This window comes from Ochotona curzoniae, unplaced genomic scaffold (genome assembly GCF_017591425.1).
Source record: "Ochotona curzoniae isolate NIBS_2020 unplaced genomic scaffold, NIBS_Ocur_1.0 scaffold_3890, whole genome shotgun sequence".
Taxonomy (NCBI): domain Eukaryota; kingdom Metazoa; phylum Chordata; class Mammalia; order Lagomorpha; family Ochotonidae; genus Ochotona; species Ochotona curzoniae.
Window position 1 is genome coordinate 41,922,941 of NW_024467115.1, and position 15,821 is coordinate 41,938,761.

General features: G+C 55.7%; 1 protein-coding gene across 5 annotated transcripts in view; it reads left to right on the forward strand.

Annotated features, from left to right (window-relative positions):
* The window catches only part of AFDN (afadin, adherens junction formation factor), a 119,968-nt gene that overhangs the window by 90,083 nt on the left and 14,064 nt on the right, over positions 1–15,821 (forward strand). For 4 of the 5 annotated variants that reach the window (XM_040965211.1, XM_040965213.1, XM_040965212.1 and 1 more), the window contains 7 exons: positions 10,080–10,145; positions 10,250–10,323; positions 10,680–10,798; positions 11,962–12,156; positions 12,659–12,750; positions 13,385–13,570; positions 14,082–15,089. In XM_040965211.1, coding sequence (XP_040821145.1) covers positions 10,080–10,145; positions 10,250–10,323; positions 10,680–10,798; positions 11,962–12,156; positions 12,659–12,750; positions 13,385–13,570; positions 14,082–15,089 — 1,740 coding nt within the window. The remainder of the gene's footprint in view (positions 1–10,079; positions 10,146–10,249; positions 10,324–10,679; positions 10,799–11,961; positions 12,157–12,658; positions 12,751–13,384; positions 13,571–14,081; positions 15,090–15,821) is intronic. The other variant, XM_040965215.1, reaches the window with a different exon arrangement.

Sequence of the window (15,821 nt, forward strand, 5' to 3'; positions counted from 1 at the left end):
AACCAGGTATAGTCAAGCCTTTGTTCAGTCTTGCAGCAGTGCTGGCAGGCCGCCAGAGGGTGAGGTGCCGCCCAGGCCTGTGTGTTCCCAGGAATGCTTGGGGAGCCTCTTGCTGAGGAGCGCGGGCGATGGGGGCTGCAGGGCTGCCCAGGGGAGAGCTCTGCATCGGTGCCCAGTCGTGCCTGGACTCTGGAGCTGTAACTGCCTTCCTTGCCTGGCCACCCTCTGCCGAGCTGTATTACTCACACTGCTGGCCACAGCACTCCCTGTTGGCACTGCCTGCACTTGCTCATGTCCCGCCCCAGGGCTGTCGTGTGCTCTGACTCCCATCCACAGAAGCAGGGCCTGCTCTCTGTCCCTTCAGCAGAGCGCTTTTGTCATAGAGATGACACCACAAGACACTGTCACAGATGGACTTCTGCCTTGGAGTGTGTCCAGCCCAGGTGCTCGCCCTGCCCTGCCGCAAGCCAGGAGGCCGCGGGGGCGAGGCAGGCGGAAGAGCTGCCGGGGCTCGCTGCACCGGGATGGGCAAGTGCAAGGCCGATGCTAGTGTGTGAGCAGAGTGCACATTGCAGGTGACTTGTGTCTGCCGTAAGAGAGCGAGATCTTTGAAAGGTTTAGTGGTCTCTTTCCCTTTACTCCTTGGTCACACTAAAACCCACCCACCACAGGTCCTCTGGGAGAGGGGTCCCCTTGGGACGGGCCCCCAGGCCGCTGCACAGCTGCCCCATGCTGGGCCCCACGCGGGCTGGGCCCCAAGCCCATTCCGTTTGTGAAGCAGGAGGGCTGAGGCCGCCCTGACAGGCGATTCTTGCTGTGGCCTCTTTCAATCTCTTCACATTTGTTCCACAATGGACAAATAGTGTGTATAAATTTAAAACTGGTGGAAGAGTACGTTTTCTTGAAAGTGACTCTGAGGCAATGCTCAGGTGGCTCGTTGCTCATCTTCCATGTGTGTACTTAGTACACACTGGACTGCCAGAGGCTGTTCATGCCTCCTCAGACAGGTGATCCTGGTTGGTCGCCCTGTACACACACTCCTCACCCCGATTCTGCAGGGACACGGTGGGCTTGCCTCAGACAGGTGATCCTGGTCAGTCGCCCTGTACACACACTCCTCACCCCAATTCTGCAGGGACACGGTGGGCCCGTGAGAAAGGGTCTCCTCCCATGTAGCTGCCATGGTTCTCTTGGGACTCTGGCGTGGAGGGTAGTGAGGGCCGTGCTCCCTGGGGTGTAGCCAGTGTGAGTGTGGGTTTTAGGTGATGTGTAGGTAGCTCTAAGCCCAGCGTGGCTGAAGTGGGGCCAGGATGGGAGGCCGGAGGGCCATGCTGCACATCAGCCAGCTCATGGAGGCCGGGTTGTTCTCCGCGTTAGATTGTGCAGGCTCACATGTGCTCAGGGTTTGTACTGCTGTGGCATGACAGCAGCCCTGAGACAGTGGGAGAGGACCAAGGGCGGCTTATTAGGACAGCTTCGTTTCCAAGCAGACCTGTTGAGCCCTGAGGTGGGGCTTGTTGTGTCGGTGAAATGAGCCTTCAAGGAAGTTTGCATAAAGGCAAAAGTGATTGGAGTGCTGATTTAAAAACTATGACCTTAATTGAAAAGCAAAGAGACACACATCTTGCCTCTGGTGTTTGTTCCGCAGATGCTTGCCATCAGGCTGAGCCAGGCACTCTGGCCCTTCCTGTGTGGGGAGCCGGGTCCCTGCTGCTGCCTCCCAGTCCACATGTTAGCAGCTGGCAGGATGTGGAGCAGAGCCAGGGCTGGGACTGCAGGCCCCAGTGGGGGTCTGAACATTCCAAATGCAGCTTTAGACACCTGCCCCTCGAACACTGCTGCTGTGCCGTGGAGCAGGACCAGTGGCTCTCGGAATTCCTACCAGTGACCAGTCAGGTGGTTGTGGTGTTTGCCATTGAGAGCTGAGATGGTAGATAGTGGGCAGTCTGCGGTGGCAGGTGTGTGGTGGGCGCAGTGGACCAGGGTGGCAGGCATTGTTTGTTGCTTACTGTGGAAGTGTCTGCGCCATGACGAATACTGTTGGGTACTTACTTGATGGCAGCTCTCAGCTGAGTTAATGAATGGGTAGAGTGGATGAGAGAGGAAACTCCCAAGTGAATTGGTCTGCCTTGAGGATGGTGTGTGCCGAAGCCACATTGCAGGAGGCCCCGAGGTGGAGGGCTGTGTGCCGTGTGGAACCTGATGGCTTTAGTTAAGGTAAGTAGATATGTTACCTGATAGAACTCGGCTTAGGTGTCAGCACATAGATGCTGCCCCAGAATTAACTCAGAAAAATTGTCACCTACGTCCTGGCACCATGCTCAGTGGCTAAATCCTCACCTTGCAAGTGCCTGGATCCCATGTGAGCACCGGTCCCTGTCCCGACTGCTCCATTTCCCATCCTTGCTGTGGCCTGGGAAAGCAGTAGAGGATGGCTCAAAGCCCTGGGATCGGGCACCCCACCCGCCACCCGTGTTCGTGTGGGAGACCCAGAGGAAGGTCTTGGTTGCTAGCTCCTGGCTTTGGATGAGATTGGCTTATCTCAGGCCATTGTGGCCACTTGGGGAATAAACCAGCGGATGGAGGATCTTTCTGTCTTTCCTTCTCTCTGTAGATCTGATCAACCTTTCCAATAAAAACAGCGGGACATGGAAAGTAGTAAGACTATAGTCTGTTGTTGAAATGAGACAGGAAGTCTGGTTCACATGTGGCACTGTTTACTTCCTGCGCGCCACCCCCCAGGCCTCTGGCTCAACTGTAAAACCTATATATGCAGCAAGGCCAGGAGACATCTGCGGTCATCTTGTGCACAGACCTGCACATGGCAGAGCTGACTAACTTCCTTGTCCCCGGAAGTGCAGTGGGTGCCATGCAGGGCAGCTGACCTATGGCAAGGGTTGGGGTTTGGCCAGCATGGCGTGCAGCGTGTGGAGTGGAGCTGAGGGTGGTGTCCTGACCACCTCAGTGCCTGGCCTGTCTGGGAGCTGGCATGGCTGCCATTCCCTCAGCTTCGGGGAGTGGTGGATCTGCTCCGGCACAGTTCCTGCCGCTCCGGGGCCCTGGGGCTTGCTGTCCCCTCTAGAGGTGCCCCAAGCCTCTCGGCCTTCCTGTGTCTGTCTCTGCTTTGTGGAACGTGTGGGTTTGTGTCTGATTGGTGTGTGGCTCAGCGACTGTAACCCTGAGCCGTGTTTTGATGTGAAGTTCCCGACTTGCCTTCCACATGGTGGTTATGTGTTATGAAATCCAGATGACTTGGAAGCTGTGGGGATATGCAGCTTTTTAAAACATTGCTTTTGGGTAAGTTTAGCATGCCACGTTTTGCTCGTCTGCGGGACAACATGATGCTTCCTGTTTAATTTGGATTTTAAAAAACATAAACAATTCACTGTGTTTTTATAGTTCTTTTTCAAGTTTAATAAAGTGCAGAGTGGATAAAAATCCAGGCGGACTGGTTACGTAAGAGGCCAAGGGTTACGTTGGCTGTGGCTCGCGTTGATAAAGGCCACGGTGTGTCATAGTAGCATCCAGTTGGGAATCGTGGCGGCCCGTCCGAGGAACCAGCTGGGTCTGGAGATGGAGACGTGGTTCTCTGTGGTCGGCAGGCCCCAGGCCATGGTGAGTGTCGGCAGGGTGCGGCTGCGAGGCGGGGGTGCACGCTCCACGCTGGCTTGTCTTGGCCTGCCCGTCAGGCAGCATCCCACACAGCCACTTTCCTTGTTCTCTGTCTTACGCTAAAGGTTCTTCAGTTTCATAAAGTGTGCTGGGAGCCTGTTGTTGGGGACGGAAGCTGCCGCGTTTCCTGCAGAGTCCCGGGTGCTGCCGCGGGGAGTGGACAGCAGGAAGCGCTTCTGGCTGTGCTGCACCTTTAGTGTAAACGGCCCCTGAAACTTGTTCAGGACTGAACATCAGAAGGGCAAGTCCTTGTAAACGTAGTTGCGACTTGTACTGTTTCACTTGAGAGTGAGGGCCAGTCAGTCCCTAAGCTGATGGTTTCCAAGTTTGCCATCACAAGATGCCTGAGCCGTGGAGCCGGAGGGTGGGGCCCCTCGCTGCCCACATAGGCTGGCATTTAGTCCTTTGAAGGCAGAGACCGCACTCCCACACCCCGTGGGAAAGGCCTCATCGGTGTGCCGTCCCAGGGCGTGTCCGTGCGTTGGCTGGCACATCTGTCCTGCCTTTGTGTCCTCACGGCTTCTCTAAGTGACTGCTACTTTATATTTGTATGCCAAAAGTAAAATGGCAACTTATACAAAAGAATGAGATTTTTGAACCGTTTTTAGAATGATAATCTCTGTGCTGATTTCTTGGCTTGACGGAAACATCAAGGACAGTTCCTCGACGGGACGGCGGAGCCCGAGCTCCGTGCTCGAGCAGCGTGTCGCCCCGTGTGGCACTCGTGCATGTTTGGACTGCCGCGGTGTGGCCGCGTCCCGGGCTGGGTGTGAGGGCGCCCTGGTGGCCAGTGAGGCCAAGTGTGCCGGGCGCTTTTTGCCTGGGTGCCAGTCCGCTGTTGGAGGGCTCTGGCCTGAGGCCCGAGACCTGCAGCCTGCTACCGCCCCTTCTTGCCTCTGCGGGACCGAGAGGCAGTGGGACTACAAGTTGCTACCTTCTGGGCAGCACTGTGCCTGCCCCGGGAATTACCTCTCACTTTCAGGGTTCTTGAAGATGGAATTGGTGTAGGGGACAAATTTTACAGGTGCCTCTTTTAACACTGAGCTAATTCCTTCCAAAAAGTGAGCTCTGTGGAGCGTGGATCGTGACGGGTGGCAGATCAGAGCAGTATGGTTACAGGAGCAGAAGCCGCGAGCCTGGGTGCTGTGCCTTGCTTCCTGGCCCCTGGTCTCCAGCACTGTGATTGTTCCAGACTCCAGCTGCTTTCCCTGTCTGAGAACAATGGGGTGGGATTCCTGCCGCCCTGGCCAGCACAGCGTTCTTCCTCTTGCTCCTCCCCTCTTTGGGGTTGTTCTTGAATGATGTTTTCATGCTGTTCATCACATCACACTCCCACAGTCTCCTGCTGGAATGTGTGAGGCGCAGGGCTCTGGCTGCAGCCGTGCCCACACGTGAGGGGCAGTGGCTGGGCGGTGGCCTCCAGGAGAGGCGTGCGGGGAGGTGGCCGGCTGCCGTGGGCCCGTGGCCGAGTCGCTGCCGATCGTGTCGTCCCTCTGGTCGCTGTGTCTCGTACAGGTGAATGTGGGTTGTTTGCTCCGGCCTTTTGTCTGCTCCTCTCTGCATTTACTGCTGCCTCCTGTCCCTCAGCTGTCCTGCCCACTGCCCAGCTGCAGGGCCCCTCCAGGGTGTGGTAGACTGATGGGAAGCAGGCAGGGAGAAGTTAGGGTCAGTGTCTCATAACTTCTGTGCCACCTGCCAGTTGGTGTATGACACCATTCTCAGGTCTGTGGAATGGCAGTGCGAGCCACAGCTGAGCAGGCGTTGGCTAGAATGTCAGGGGTGTGGCTCTCCTGTGGAAGGAGACACATCTTTGGTTTAAAAAAACATAACTTCTGATTTTCAAAATTATTTAATAAACTGTGTTTCCTGATACCTTTGGGATATATACCTGTTTTCTAAAAGAAACCCTGCATTGGTTTAAAAGGCTGGTTTATTAGAGGAGGATTGGTTAATATCACTGTGACTATAAACATTCTTGTAGCTTTTGCGAGTAACAAATGTGCTGGAAGATCGTGGTGCCTTTTCAATATCATTTTTAATGTTTTGGACAAGTAACTCGTAATTCTTACTTCGTGTTTTAGGTATTATTTTGTACTTCGTTTCAGTGGCTCTTGCTGCTTTGCTCATGGTTGGAATTCAAGGAGAGCTTGTTTTGCCTGGCCATCTGCATAATTACAAATTTATGACCAGCACTTACGGTTGCGGGTGTGTACTTACAAAAGAAGTGTTGTTTAGAAATAGACTGGGAGCCACATAAATAAGTTGATTTTCAGCAAGTTACATTAAAAAGAAATCGGTGAAATCTGTTTTAAGAGTGTTTTGTTTTGTCCTGTGTGTCCAGAATGCTGTTGGAACAATGGTCAGTAAGGACAGACACTTGACACCCCACCTCTTGGGGGGCATCCGGGCTCAGACACAGCCCCGCCCCAGGGCCTCCAGGGCCACTGTGTGGTGTCCCCCAGGTTGCTCTCCCACCTCTGTGGTCGCCTTGGGCCCCAGTGTTCACACTGTTGCCGACAGCTGCCAGGGCGGGCTAGGCACGCAGGCAGAGGGTTCTGGGCTGGGAATCACTGTAGGAGTGTAAAGCAGGAACTGCAGATCGTTGTCTTATGCGTTGTTACTTAGAAATAAGACATTGAAAAGGAGCTTAGTATTTGCTTTGGTGTGTGTGCTTGTGTGGTAGGTTACGAACTCCAGAGACTAAGGGGTTCACGTTGCCACAGGTGGTGATTGGACCTGTCCAGTGGCTGACCTCTGACCTGTTCTGTCAGGTGGACATGACGTTTCTATGCTCTGTTGCACTCCTGGCTTCTGGCCTTGACTGCCATGGCCAGGCAGAGACAGCGGACACAGTGCAGCCTGGCAAAGGGGGTGATGTTTTTGGTTTAAAATATCTATCCACACTGACTCAGTATCTGTGACCAGACATGTCCTTAGGAGATTTCCACTGCTGGCTATTCATCTCTACCAGGTGGCGTGCCCCTGCAGGCAGCCATGGTGCCATGTGTTCCTGTCTAGGAGATCCAGATGCCAGTCAAACGTGGACATCTCTTAAATATTCTGGATCCGCGTTCTTTTCTTGGACTTCAAGCCTAGTTCCTGTCACTGTCCTAGACATTCTGATTCATTTATGTTGGGTTTATACCCAACGTTGTATGCACGTTCAGATTCAGATTGGTCTTTGGTCTTTGGAGGTGTCTAATAATCAGGAGTTCTCTTTCCTCGAAATGACAGGCAGATTTTCCTGTAAATTCAACCTACTTGGAATTGAAGGAACCAATTGTTAAATTAGAATTCAGACGAGTTGCCTGTGTGAGGAAACAGTCACTCTCGGTTTGGGAGTGCTGTGTTCATCCGTTGCTGAAGGAGGGGCTGGCATGCTGGGCACGCAGTCTGATGTGGGGCCCACCACCCAGGCCCAGCAGTTAGGTTACTTGTGCACTGGATGAGTTGTTCCTTCAGTCCAATGGCCGACCTCCCCGTCTCGGATTTGCAATGAAGAGAAACCTGTAGGCAGCCCTGGGGAAGCTGCCGAAGCCAGGACAGTTCTTGCCAAGAGGCTGGTGGGAGTGGTGCGGTTGCCCCAGCAGCGGTAGTGCCCGGGGTGGTAGGCACCCACCAGCACCTGAGTGAAGAATGAGGAGGAGCCGCCGAAGCCAGGAGCCTCTTCCAGACATCCCATGCAGATGCAGGGTCCCAAGGTGTTGGGTCGTCCTCACTGCTTTTCCAGGCCACAAGCAGGGAGCTGGATGGGAAGCAGGGTGGCCGGGATTAGAACCGATGGCCACGTGGGGTCCCAGTGCATGCAAGGCGAGGACGCAAGCCACTTGGCTACTGTGTTGGACCCTGATTTCTTATTTTTTAATTGTGAAATCAATGTTGCATGACCCGAAAGATGATGCCTATGGGAATGCTATGTACGCTGGTTCCTAGGAGCATTGGAGGATTTGCCATGGGGGTTGCAGTCTCTGGAAAGCAGAGCAGACAATGTGCCTGGGCTCCTGTTGAATCAAGGAACCACATGGCAGTGGCTGGTGGAGACAGAGGGGTGACTTACTGTGGGATGACAGCCACCAGAGCTGCCGTCTAGAGAAAAGCCTCTCTGGGGCAGGGCTGTGGGCACAGACCCTCCCCTGGGGCAGGGCTGTGGGCACAGACCCTCCCCTGGGGCAGGGCTGTGGGCACAGACCCTCCCCTGGGGCAGGGCTTGAGGGCACAGACACTCCCCTGGGGCAGGGCTGTGGGCACACTCCCCGGGCAGGCACACACTCCCCTGGGGCAGGGCTGTGGGCACAGACACTCCCCTGGGGCAGGGCTTGAGGGCACAGACACTCCCCTGGGGCAGGGCTGTGGGCACAGACACTCCCCTGGGGCAGGGCTGTGGGCACAGACACTCCCCTGGGGCAGGGCTGTGGGCACAGACACTCCCCTGGGGCAGGGCTGTGGGCACAGACACTCCCCTGGGGCAGGGCTTGAGGGCACAGACACTCCCCTGGGGCAGGGCTGTGGGCACAGACACTCCCCTGGGGCAGGGCTGTGGGCACAGACACTCCCCTGGGGCAGGGCTTGAGGGCACAGACACTCCCCTGGGGCAGGGCTGTGGGCACAGACCCTCCCCTGGGGCAGGGCTGTGGGCACAGACACTCCCCTGGGGCAGGGCTGTGGGCACAGACACTCCCCTGGGGCAGGGCTGTGGGCACAGACACTCCCCTGGGGCAGGGCTGTGGGCACAGACACTCCCCTGGGGCAGGGCTGTGGGCACAGACACTCCCCTGGGGCAGGGCTGTGGGCACAGACACTCCCCTGGGGCAGGGCTGTGGGCACAGACACTTGGTGAACAAGGGCTGAATGATGCATGGACTAGTCAGTGTGGCTGGGGAGGTCTAAGCCTGTATGTTCTTGGCGTGTCTTAGATCTCTGGAGCAAGGGACCCACGCTGGGGCCGGTGACGTCGGCTGAGGGGCACATTTGCCACCCTTGTGCTTGCTGCTGAGCCGTATGCCTTTTGCACATTTGAATTCTTAAGCCAACAGTTCAAAATAAATGTGGTGTAAGACAGGGCAGGCTTGGCCCACTGTCCAAGAGGGCAGGAAAGGAAGGGGTGGAGTGGGGAGCTGGGTGCCTGAGGCTGTCAGGGCAGCAGGAGATGGCCCTGGCTGCCATGTGGCTCCTGGGGTAGCCTGGTCCAGCCTTGGACAGCACTGGCCCTGAAACGCAGGCTTTGTAAAATGTTGGTGTGTAATACTTTCACAGCTCGTAGAACATAGAGTGCCGTTATCTTTTACAGTAAAATCTGTGTAGGTTGAGTCTTCTTTACTTTGTCTTTAGGCTTGTAATAGAGAATATTTTCTGCATAATTATTTCTCACTACCTGTGTTTCTGTTCCAGTTTGCCACTAGAAGTTTATCATGTTAAGATTTGAACCACAGTATATGTATGAAAAGAATAAGAATGTGAGAGCTATAGTAAATATTGTAATGTTGGGATCCCATAAAAACATTGCTTTCCATGAGTTAAAATGTGTTAAAAGTAGCTGACCTTCCGTGTCACATGGGCGGCTTGTAGCTGTCCAGATCTGTGCACTCTGGTTCACACTGCTGTGGTTCACACTGCTGTGGTTCTGTGGTTCATGCTGCTGTGGTTCTCCGGTTCACACTGCTGTGGTTCACACTGCTGTGGTTCTCCGGTTCACGCTGCTGTGGTTCACACTGCTGTGGTTCACGCTGCTGTGGTTCTGTGGTTCACATTGCTGTGGTTCACACTGCTGTGGTTCTGTGGTTCACGCTGCTGTGGTTCTCCGGTTCACACTGCTGTGGTTCACACTGCTGTGGTTCACACTGCTGTGGTTCTCCGGTTCACGCTGCTGTGGTTCACACTGCTGTGGTTCTCCGGTTCACACTGCTGTGGTTCTGTGGTTCACGCTGCTGTGGTTCTCTGGTTCACACTGCTGTGGTTCACACTGCTGTGGTTCTCCGGTTCACACTGCTGTGGTTCTCCGGTTCACACTGCTGTGGTTCACACTGCTGTGGTTCTGTGGTTCACGCTGCTGTGGTTCTGTGGTTCACACTGCTGTGGTTCTCCGGTTCACACTGCTGTGGTTCACACTGCTGTGGTTCACACTGCTGTGGTTCTCTGGTTCACACTGCTGTGGTTCTCCGGTTCACACTGCTGTGGTTCACACTGCTGTGGTTCTCCGGTTCACGCTGCTGTGGTTCACACTGCTGTGGTTCTCTGGTTCACACTGCTGTGGTTCTCTCCTTGGGTAGTTTGTTCAGGAAAGCAGAGCACTTGGTATGACCAAATGCAGGAGAAATCCCTGGGTTCTCAGGTGAAGGAGAGCCAGGGCCAAGCTGCCTGTGCACCGTAGGGCCTGCTCATGTCTCTCTTTTGGCTTTGTTGTTGCTCAGGGGGCCGGCCAGGATAAGCTGGGCATCTACGTGAAGTCTGTCGTGCGAGGAGGCGCTGCCGACGTGGTGAGTACCTGCTGCTCTGAGGGTGAGGGCACACAGTTGGGCCACACCTCACCCTGGCCTCTCTTTCCTCCAACCCACGCACACCTGCTGGGCGGGCTGCACAGGATGGACGGCTGGCCGCAGGGGATCAGCTGCTGAGTGTGGACGGCCGGAGTCTGGTGGGACTCTCTCAGGAAAGGTACGGCCTGCGTCTGTCGGGCAGGGTTGGCACTCCAGCCGAGCAGAGCACTGAGACACTTTGCTCCCGAGAGGTGTCACCTTTTTAGTGTGAAACTCTTGGAGCACATGGCTGTTTCTCTATTTAAATGTGTGTGTTTTCATCTGCATGGCTGTCAGCAGGTGTTAGACCAGGCTTTGATACTGTCGGCACTGCGGCAGTTCTGCTGCAGCCTGAGCTCTGAGCATGGGGTGCCTACCCTGTGTCATACTTAGAGTTCATGGTGGAGAGCTGTCTGTGAGCCAGAACTGGGCCCGGCTCTGGCTGGCAGCGCTATTGCCGTCTCACCTTTTGCCTTGGTGGCACTCTCTTTGCAGGGCTGCAGAACTCATGACAAGGACGAGTTCCGTGGTGACGCTCGAAGTGGCAAAGCAAGGCGCCATCTACCACGGGCTGGCCACACTCCTCAATCAGCCCTCCCCCATGATGCAGAGAAGTAAGGACCAGTGCGCTCCTGTGCAGCTTGATGCTGGCGTGAGGGTGGGCCCAGGCTTGAAGATCTGGAGCTGGGGATACAAGCACTCGAGTGAAAGGCTCCCTGTTTCCCATAACGCTGGGACTACCCTGGGTTCACCTGGCACCCACCTCCCGTTGTGCTGTTGTTAAGGCTCTGAGCAGGTGCCCCATCCTTGGTGGAGGTTTTCAGTCTCTGGGTGAGCGTGTGCAACAGGCATTCCTGTGAATGAGGAGAGGCCTCGTGACCTTCCTGTGTGATTCACTTTTGGCAACACCTGACTGATTTATGTAGTCTATTTTTGGGAATTGTGGTTTGTGGCTTTCCAAAGAAACTCAGTAAAATTAATATGAATTTAGAATTTCTTAAGGAGAAAATTGCTGGGACACGGTTTGTCTGACATTGTTGTGCCCCCTTTGCCATCAATGTTGAGACAATCTGCCGGGGATCTGGTGGACCCTCCTCTGCCCAGCTCAGGGAGCCGGCACTGCCCAGGCCAAGGGTCAGCATGCTGGGACCCCTGCAGGGCCGCTGTGGCTGGCCTGGACACGATATAAAACTTAATATCCTGAAGGTCTGATTTCCTGATAGTTCACGGGCCTTTAAGGGAAGCACGTTGGAATCAAAGAGGGAGGCTGTTAAAAGCAGATAATAAACGCGGGTCAGCAAGTGGAAGAAAGGAGAGAGCCCGCAGCAGAGAACGGAGTGCTGGTGTCCCGGGAAGGCTGCTCCCGCCGCCGACGCCTGGGCCCGACGTGGGCCGTGGGGGCCGTGGGGCCGTGGGGGCCGTGGGGGCCGTGGGGGCCGTGGAAGCAGTGCTTCTTGAAGAAGCAGTGGAAACATATTAACCCTTCAGGTCGGTTTAAGAATGGTTGCCTTTTTACTTAAAATGGGAGGTTCCATTTATGAGAAAACGAACTGTTTTTCCCACTGGTAATCGGTCAGATAAAATTTTTTCCGTGTATTTATTTGAAAGCTTTTTAATGAATCTGTAGAAACAGTTTGTTCTTGTGGGAAATGCGCGTACTTCTTACAGTAGAGACATTGCTCATGTGATTCCAAATATCTGTGGGTCCATTTAGTCAGGCTGTGTCCTCCGAGACCAGATTCTGAGCAGGTGGAGGACTTGACCATTCTGGTTTCAGTTTCAGATCGCCGTGGCTCAGGTAAACCTCGGCCGAAGAGTGAGGGTTTTGAGCTGTATAACAGTTCTGCTCAAAACGGGTCACCTGGAAGTCCCCAGATGCCCTGGGCGGAACCCAGCGAGCCGAAGAAAATGCCCGGTGATGACAGATTGACGAAAAACCGCGCCGATCACCGCTCCAGCCCCAATGTTGCAAGTAAGAGGAGTCAGCTCCTCCCGCCCGCGTCCACCCTGAGCACAGTGGGAATGAGCGACACCTTGTGGTTTGATTTTTGCGTTGAAGGTGTTGACTGCGGGTGTTGGCTAGCCAGGATCTAGTTTTCCTAGCAATGCCTCCTTCCCATCCTTTTGGTGGAGATAAGAGCCAAGTTGGTTAACTCTGATTCAGTTGATGACATCCTGCAGGAGCTGGCAGATACATGGGGGGCTAGGAAGGGGTGCCACGCCTGAAGGCTGCTGCCAGCAAGGACTCACAGGCGGGCTTGCTGCCCAGACACGAGGTCCATGGGCCTGGCCCCTCCCCCAGGGCATGCCAGCTGTCCCCGGGCATGGGGGCCATGAGACCACTCCACAGCCAGCGCCTGTGTGTCGCCATGCCAGAGCCCTTGCTCGCATGTGGCGTGGTGGATGCAAGAAAGCTGTTACACCCTGTTCATTAACCTTGTCCTCAACTTTCTTCCCCTGCCTTTTCCCAACAGATCAGCCCCCCAGCCCCGGAGGGAAGGGCGCCTATGCCTCTGGAGCTGCAGCTAAGATAACGTCCGTCTCCACGGGGAACCTCTGTACCGAGGTCAGGGCGATCCGCCTTTCACCAGGCTTTTCCTTGACTGTCCGGGGCATTTTTACTCAAGAAATCAGTGTTGGTTACAATTTTCTGAGTCTCCAGAATTTTGACCTAGTTTTCTGTGAGAGGCATGCAGAGTGTGTCTATCTGGTAGTTCCCTTCCCGAGTGCCTACAGCAAGCAGGACTGGGCGGCTGAGCCCGGGAGCGTGGAACTCCTTCTGGGTTTTCCACGGGTGGGCAAGGGCCCTCGTGCTTGAGCCCTCATGCTGCCTGTGTGGCGTGCGTTAGCAGGAGGCTGGTTCTGAAGCAAAGCAGCCAGGACTGAAAACGGGCCCTCCAGAGTGGGATGCTGGCCCCCCAGTTGGCATCTGGCCTGCTGGGGCACACACTTGCCCCACCGCGGTTTATAATGGCTGAATTTGCGGCGTCTCGTCTTTGACTGTTAACATGCTGGTCTAGTAGACAAGTTTCAAACTAGTATGTTGGGCAAGAGCAGATGTTCCCCTTAGTCACACTGCGAAGTTGAACACTTGGATTTTAATGCAGTTGTGGAACATATTTTTGTAAAGTTTTCTCCAAGAGACCGAGTCTGCTGAATGCCAGCAAACTTGCTCTTGTCTGTGCTTGGCATTTCCACAGGAGCAGCCACCTGCACCCCGACCTGAAGCTTACCCCATCCCCACTCAGACCTACACCCGGGAGTACTTCACCTTCCCGGCCTCCAAGTCGCAGGACCGGATGGCGGCTCCTCCGAGCCAGTGGCCAGGCTATGAGGACAAGCCGCACGTCCACATGGACAGCAGCCACGTGAGCCTCGCGGTGCAGGTACCTGCCTTGCTGCCAGGACAGAAGCAGTGTCTGAGGCACAGCTGGCACTTTCTTAGGCCTCCCTTCCTGTCCTGTCGGAAGTTACGGCGGGGGGGAAGGGGAAGCTTCGGGGGATACTGTTGGATGCTAGGCTGTTAGAACCCTGTGCCAGCTGAGGAGGACTGCCCCTTGCTGTTGATCTGAAGCTGATCCAGCAGCGTTGGCAGCCAGCCCTTGCCTGTCAAGGTGCAGGAATGCCTTAGGATTCTGTGACCTGGAAGCGGCTGGTGTCGTACAGCCTGGACTGACGAGCTTTGTTCGTACTTGGGGAGTCAAGCTGGGCAGGTGTCCTTAGAGAGGGAGGGGCCAGGGGTGTGTGCACGTGCCACACCATGTCTGCGTGTGCCCAGTTAGTGGGAGTGCTGCCTCAGCCACTGGCCTCTCCGCTCAGCGCCATCTCCCCTATCTGCCCTGCAGTTGGCATGTGTGTGTGGGCTTTTGTGAGCTGTGCTGTGTGCTCTCTCACCAGCGCGTTACACGTTCCCAGGAGGAGCTGAGGGAGGACAGGGCCTTCCAGCTTGAGCGACACCGCATGGAGTCCGTTATGGACCGCAAGGCCGACAGCGATATGTGGTTAAACCAGAGCTCCTCCGTGGAGTCCAGCACCTCCAGCCAGGAGCACCTGAACCATTCCTCCAAGCCCGGGACTCCGGCCTCCACACTCACCAAAAGCGGGCCAGGCCGGTGGAAAACGCCCGCTGCCGTGCCCATGCCAGCCGCCCCGGTGGCCGTCTCACAGCCCTTCCGAGCAGACCTGCCTCCGCCGCCCCCTCCACCTCCAGCCCACTATGCCAGTGACTTGGATGGAATTCCTGTGGATTTACCTCTGCCCCCACCTCCTTCTACCAGCCAGCCAGGACCGCAGTCTGCCCAGGTGGCCACTGCAGAGCGCAAGAAGAGGGAGGAGCAGCAGCGGTGGTACGAGAAGGAGAAGGCTCGCCTGGAGGAGGAACGTGAGCGGAAGCGCCGGGAGCAGGAGCGCAGGCTGGGCCAGATGCGCACCCAGGCCCTGAACCCGGCCCCGTTCTCGCCTCTGCCCGCTCAGCAGGCGAAGCCCGAGAAACCCTCCACGCTCCAGAGGCCCCCCGAGACGGTCATCCGGGAGCTGCAGCCGCAGCAGCAGCCGCGCACCATTGAGCGCCGGGACCTGCAGTACATCACCATCAGCAAGGAGGAGCTGTCCTCTGGGGACAGTCTGTCTCCTGACCCCTGGAAGCGTGATGCCAAGGAGAAGCTGGAGAAGCAGCAGCAGATGCACATCGTGGACATGCTGAGCAAGGAGATCCAGGAGCTGCAGGCCAGGCCCGACCGCACTGCCGAGGAGAACGACCGACTGCGCAAGCTCATGCTGGAGTGGCAGTTCCAGAAGCGGCTGCAGGAGTCGAAGCAGAAGGACGAGGAGGACGAGGAGGAGGAGGAGGAGGACGTAGACACCATGCTCATCATGCAGCGTCTGGAGGCCGAGCGCAGAGCCCGGGTAAAGCGGGGAGCTGCTGTGGCTGTGCACATCGTGCCGCTGCTGCCTGCATGCTGGCCGGCAGCTGAGGCCGCGGCGTGCTGTCCCGCGTGCCGCTGTCCGCTCAGGTGCTGCGGGGGGAGTGGGCATTTGTGAGACGTCTACTGTGGCAAGCCCCAGTGCAGTTCACAGGGCCTGGCTGTGGGCACTGGCGAACTCCCTGCAGCTGGGGACACGAGTGTATGCTCCTGACCGCTAGTCGTGTAGACTGGAGATTGGCAGGAGTTTTTGCATATGCCAGAGAGTAGATGCCGTGGCTTTGTAGGCCAGCTGGGAGCTCGCCATTGCTCTGCTTGACCCACATAGGACAGGGGTAACGGCTGCCTGCTCAGTGGACACCATGTAAACATGGCTGTTGGTGTAAGCTGTGGGCCTCAGAGCAGCAGTTGTTCCTGTTGGCTAGCCCAGAACACCAGAGGTAAGGCTTCCGTGTCATCACCAGAAGTGGAACCTGTACTTCTAGGTATGCTAATGGAAAACAGGCATTTACCAAGTTATTCAATGGTCCATTTTAGCTGTAACATAAAAATACCAAGACTGTCTTATTCATATTTCTGCATAATATAAAACTAGCTTTTGCTCTGTTTTGTTTCAAATAAAAGCAAAATTTAAGTTAGTTTAATGCAATAAATGATTAGAAAATCAACTTTAGACAGCAGCAGGATACTCTGTCAACTTCTCAGGAGAGCTGTT